Consider the following 6000-nt stretch of genomic DNA (forward strand, 5'->3'; position numbering starts at 1 on the left):
CCACTTACATTACAAAACCAACCTGCAGCGTCTTTTGGGGATGCCACTGATCAGGATGGGGAGGGGGTGTTGTCAGAGCTTGGAGCGGGCGTCTCGCACAGTAATACGCTGGAGCTTATGCTATCGGATGCCCAGCTTCCATGGGCGCGTGCTTTCCCTGCCACAGTGTGACGCGAAGGAGGGCGCGGTGCATTACTGGGATCCGGCCGAGCAGCTAGATGCTGTGCTGATGCTTAGCTTCCGGCGTGGCACCGAGACAGCCTTTCTCCTCCCTCCAAAAGTGACCTAGCTTCTCCTCTGGAGCTCTGACCCTGGGGAGCATTTGAACCCTGTCTCCTGTGTGCCAGCTTCCCCTATTCCTGGGTGTCCTTCACGTGCCAGCTGCCCTGGCTCCCAGCTGAAAGGCAGCTGCCTCGCGATGCATTCAAGGCATTTGTAATAAATACTATGCTCCCCAAAGTGAGACATGATGTAATTTCAAAACACAGTCGTGTCTGGGGGCCGGGCCTGGTATTGCCATCAACTGCAGTGAAAACCCCTGCCCGGCCCAGCCAAGGGAGGAACAAACAGGAGCCCTGGAGATTTAATGTGCAAATTCCCACCTAATGCCAGGGCCTGCGTGGGAGAAGCTGTTCTGGCTCTGCCCGGCCCTGCATCCCCTAGGCTGGCCGGACACACGCCTCACTCCTCAGCTGAGTTGGCACGGCGCTGCAGAGGTCTGCTAGTGCTGCTTTCCACTCTGTCCGGTGGGTCATGGGTGCGAGACCAGCTGGTGTGGGCAGAGGAGCCAGTGAGTTCATTAATCTACCAGGTGGGATGGAAACCAGCCACCTTGCTGCTTGGCATTCTGCGTCTGGTTATTTATTTGTATAGCCCTGGGCGAGGTTGACGGGGTATCGCAGCTCACTGATCCTAGCTGAATTCCAGCCTAGGAAGAGGCATTCTGCCTCTCTCTAAATTCCCTGAGTGGCAAGAACTGGATCCGGCTTCCTTCTTTGCTTCCTCTCCCGCAGCGTTGCTGTGGGCCAGATGCACAGCTGCTGAGTTCCACACTAGAAGTGGCTGCATTGTCAGGCATTAGAGACTAGCCAGAGCACACAGTGTCCCCTGATCGCTCCTGAGGGGCACGAAGGGGCTCTTCACCCAGCCAAGGTGTGACGGGTTCGGTCACAGAAGCCCCCTTGGGAGTGTTATGTGATGTGCTGAATTTACCTCTGAGCCTGTTTTCCCTGCCAGCTTGGGCCTTCAGAACCTTGCCTTGTTGAGCCAGACATGCCAGCCTGCTGCAGACACAGACCCAGGTCTGGTCCATGCTCCCAGAGCTGCAGACTTCAACCAAAAACTGCTCAGCAGGTCGCCTATCTCCAGCGCCCAGACATCCAGTTCCCAGTGGGTACAAACCCCAGATAAATCTGTTTTACTCTGTATAAAGCTCATAATTGTCCGCCCTCTATAACACTGATAGAGAGAGATGCACAGCTGTTTGCTCCCCCAGGTATTAATCACTTACTCTGGGTTTATTAATAACCAAAAATGATTTTATTAATTATAAAAAGTAGGATTTAAGTGATTACAAGTTACCAAGCAAAATAAAAACAAAACATGCAAGTCTAAGCCTAATGCATTAAGAAACTGATTACAGGTAAACAGGGCCACCCAGAGGTGGGGGAAATGGGGCAGTTTGCCCTGGGCCCCACAGGGGCCCCCACAAGCCCTGGCCTGGCGGCGGTCCGGGTCTTTGGCAGCATTTCGGCAGTGGAGGGCCCTTCAGTGCTGCTGAAGACGTGGAGCGACTGAAGGGCCCCCGCTGCCGAAATGCCCCGCGAGCCCTGGCCTGGTGGCGGTCTGGGTCTTTGGCGGCATTTTAGCGGCAGGGGCCCTTCAGTGCTGCTGAAGACGTGGAGCGACTGAAGGGCCCCCCGCTGCCGAAATGCCGCCGAAGACTCAGACCGCCGCTGGGTGAGTACAAGCACCGCAGCTCCCCCACTTTGCCCCAGGCCCCCTGAATCCTCGGGGCGGTCCTACAGGTAAATCTCCCCCTCAGAGATGTTCCAATAAGCTTCTTTCACAGACTAGATTTCTTCCCTAGTCTGGGCCCAATGCTTTCCCCTGGTACAGTCCCTGTTAGTTTCAGCAGGCGTCTTAGGTGAAAAGCAGGGGCTTTCTCATGACTGGGATCCCCTTTGTTCTGTTCACCCCTTTATATCTTTGGCACAAGGCTGGAATCTTTTGTCTCTCTGGGTTCCCACCCCCTTCCTAAATGGAAAAGCACCAGGTTAAAGATGGATTCCAGTATCAGGTGACATGGTCACCTGTCCTGTGAGACCCCCTCCATTCTGCCAGGGCTGGCCTGCACCTAGACAGGAAGGCTTGCAGGTAAATAAACCAGTTACGATCAATTGTCCTGCTTAATGGGAGCCAACAAGATTCTAACCCATCATTAATGGCCCACACTTTGCATAATTACAGTAGGACCTCAGAGTTATGCTTCAGATTCATAGTTTCAGATACAAGAACGATACATTCATACAAAGAGGATCACCACACTCAGTAGATTATAAGCTCTGTAATGATACCTTACAAGAGACCTTTTGCATGAAGCATATTCATATCACACTTCTAAACATATTTTTATGAAGCAGATGACGTGCACTGTCACACAAGGATTGGTGCCCATGGTGCTGGGCGGGTGCGTGTGATCTGGACACTCCTGTTAGTGACACGGGGGAAAGGCAGATGTAGGAATGAGTGTGAAAATCTGCTCCTCACCAACGTGCAAGAGCCTGCAGGGACAGATTAACAGCTCAGCTCCCTGGGAACTCTGACCCCCCCACACTCCAGACCTCCCCTTGCATGCAACTGGGTTGTGGGGCATCCCCTTTCCCCACCTAACTCCTCCCTCCCTGTCAATGCTGCTCAGACACACCTTGCTCCTGCCCGCCCGGCTTGCCTTTCACCTTTCCTTCCTCTCCTTTGCCACGGCAGGGTGGGACGTGGAGATGGGAAACAGCGAGGGAATCAGCCCCGATGTCCTCGTCTCCTTGGCTGCGCCCAAGCAGTGCGCCACCCGCTTCCTGGGCAGGCATCATTTCCTCGCTGGCCGCTTCCTGCCCTATGACGTGCAGAAGAAATTTGAGCTCAACCTGCCCGAATACCCAGGCACAGAGTGTGTGGTTTCGCTTTAAGGCTCTGGAGTGGTGGGGATGGAGAGGGGAGTTGGAGGGGGAGGAGAGGAAAAGCCATCCAGCTCCACCATAATAAAAAGGCTTCAAAGCGTTTTGTATTTTTTTGACCAGCCAGGTGACTCCTTGCTGGGATGCTGCATCCTGGCAGCAGGGCCTGGCTTCCCAGCCAGAGGCCATGCAGCTCCCAGGGAGGGCATCTGCTGGCAGGAGGTCCTTGGGCATCTCAGGCCACCGTGACCAAGCCTTCATGTTGATCATTTAAACTCGAGGCGGGCCTAGGGGATCAAAGGCAGCGCTGAACCGAACCCCTCCCCTCCCGTGGGTCCCATGCCCCCGCTGGCTCAGCCCAGGGCGCAGGGTTGAATTGTGAAGTCATAGAGGCCACTGTGTCATTTTGTGGCAGGGTGAGGAAGAGGGGTGGCTTGTTCCTGGGCTGCAAGGAGCTCAGATACATGGGCACCCATGTAAGCACCTTGCTGGATAGGCCCCTCCAAGGCGAATTGCTCCCCAAAGGCAGGTGGAGGACGTATGGCAGGAGGAAACGTACGCTCGGCCCCTGGCAGGACGGGCCCATCTGACCTCACCGGCCGTTTCCATCACTCCCTGCCATGATCCACGCGTTGGGATTTATCAATGCCCTTTTCACAGGAATCCTTTGTAAACAGGAGCCTACTCTGCAGCCAGCCAGTTGGCAGGTCACTGCTGCCACCGGCCGTGGAAAGAGCAGAGAGAGGCAAAGCCCCTGGCACAGGAGGAAGGATCAGGGAGCGATTTCCTCCAGCAGCAGTTAGTCCGGCTCTTGCCCTGCGGGCCTCGGTGGCTGGCCCTTGTGGCGGTTGAGGAGCACGGCAGGATCTGTCTGCATGTGGACAGGGAAGGAAATGACCTCCCTCTGCACTTGCTGTTCCCTGGCTGTAACTGCCCAGCGGCCCCTCAGCCAGAGAACAGGGCTCTCCTTGGGTCGCTGGCTGCTGTGTTGTGGACAGGGGGCCTAGAAGATTTCTGTGCTGCTCTCCCCACACTGCCAAGAGCTCGGGGTTACTGAGCCGCCCACCCGCGAGGCCTTGGAGCCAGTGGAATGGTTGGGGCAGCCATCACCCAAGGGGTCACCACTGAGGAAAGCGGAGCTGAGGCCGTGGGTTCACGGGGTGCTCAGCTCTGCCCTGCTTGGCAGGTGTCCTCCAGCACTGGCTGAGTGCAGTGGTGGGCGGTCCAGCACATGTCACCAGCAGAAGATTCCTCCAGAGGGAACAAGGACCTAGGCTAGGACCATGGCCACCCGGCTAACTACCGCAGACAACACTGATTTGGGTGGCTCCTCAGTGAACCCTGTTCCTAGCCTGGATGCTTTGCCATGCGGGAAGAAACCTGCATTTTTCTGCAGATCAGTGAAATCTCCAGGGGCCATATGCCAGTCCCCCCCCACCCTCCCCACATCATCGTCCACTTGTTCTGAGAAAAAGCTCTTTGTAGCCTCTCTGTTTGCAGCAGCTCCCGGTTTCCAGGGACAGCTAGATGAAAAAGCGGCACTTAGGTGGCAAGGTTCCCCTTCCCTGTGCAGACTGCCCCGGGCACTGGCCTGGCGAGTGTGTTCTCTGAAGTAGGAAGCAGAGTAGAGGTGGGTGAACCCGATTTTATTACCAGTGCTGAGTACCTGTGCGCAGCCCTGCCGCCCTCCCGGTGCAGTTAGCGAGACCCAGCGAGAGAGGAGGACCTGCTGCTGTTTGCACAGCGAACGCTGCATCCCAGCTCAGCTTGTTGTGCTGATGTTCGTACGTTTCTTTGGCGGGGGCTGGATTGTGGACGACGCTGTCGCCCGGCTAATGGGCGTTGTTGCTGAGTGAGTACCCAGCTCGGCAGTGGGGCACCCCCACAGCTTACTGCACGGTCCAGGGGGCTGCACAGCGTCCCCAAATCCAGCCTGACGCTTCCTTGTGCCAGCAGATAGCAGCAGCAGGACCTGCCCCCATAGCATTTAAGGTGGGGCCTGGGGTGAGTGACACATGGCCTGATTCTGCACTAGGGCAGCTAAGGCGAGTTTTGTCCTTGACCTCAATGGAAGCAAAATCAAGCCCAGAGCCTCCCTACAGCTTCGTTCTCCCCAGGCACACGAGGCAAGCGACTTGCTTCAGTGGCACCACCAGGCCACAGCTCTGGCCTGGTTATGCCCCTTCTTCCCCCAGCCCAGGATGCTTTGGCCTCTCCCCCCCGTGGACTCGCGTTTTTCTGATCGAGGCCCTGTCATGCTGTCCGTGTGTGTGTGTGTGCGTGTGTGTGTGTGTGTGTGTGTGTGTGTGTGACAGCAGGGGGACCTGAACGGACTAGAGACTCAGGGCAGAGCACAGCAGGACAGGTTGGTCCCTTGGGATTGGGGCCTGCGTCTGTCAGTGGGCTCCTGGAGCTTCAGGGGGGAGCGCCGCTAATAAAGATGGGCTTGGAACTGACCCAAGGTGCCTGGGCTTTTCATTCAGCGTGTCAGCTGGGTGTTAAGAGCTGCTGGGGCCCGTAAGACAGAGCAGGGCTGTCAGTTCCACTCAGGCTGTACAAGGACGTGGGCTGCCACTTGAAACCCTGCCAGAGTCAAAGCCTCTGCTCAGCCCTGGCTCCTGTACACTGAGGTGCACCAGGGTTTGCATGTGAGGAGAACAATCTGCAGTACATTTGGAAATGCCGGAGACGGGCACAGAGGGGGCTGTGCGGGAAGGAAAGCTCGCCCCTGGACGCCAGTTAAATGTCTCCAGCTGCCTAGCGATTGGCAGCTGTGCCTGTGGGAGGGGAGCTTAGGTGTCAGCAGTTTCTGGGTACCCCTGAACAC

At 56.5% G+C, this 6000-nt stretch overlaps 1 protein-coding gene across 7 annotated transcripts in view; it reads left to right on the forward strand.

The window, feature by feature from the left end:
- The window catches only part of YJEFN3 (YjeF N-terminal domain containing 3), a 47971-nt gene extending 42342 nt beyond the window's left edge, over positions 1-5629 (forward strand). For all 7 annotated transcript variants that reach the window (XM_030540016.1, XM_030540014.1, XM_030540008.1 and 4 more), the window contains one exon: positions 2986-5629. In XM_030540016.1, the coding sequence (XP_030395876.1) occupies positions 2986-3185 (200 nt within the window). In that variant the 3' untranslated portion in view covers positions 3186-5629. The remainder of the gene's footprint in view (positions 1-2985) is intronic.
- The last annotated feature ends 371 nt before the right edge of the window (positions 5630-6000 follow it).

Source organism: Gopherus evgoodei, chromosome 22, assembly GCF_007399415.2.
Source record: "Gopherus evgoodei ecotype Sinaloan lineage chromosome 22, rGopEvg1_v1.p, whole genome shotgun sequence".
NCBI lineage: Eukaryota > Metazoa > Chordata > Testudines > Testudinidae > Gopherus > Gopherus evgoodei.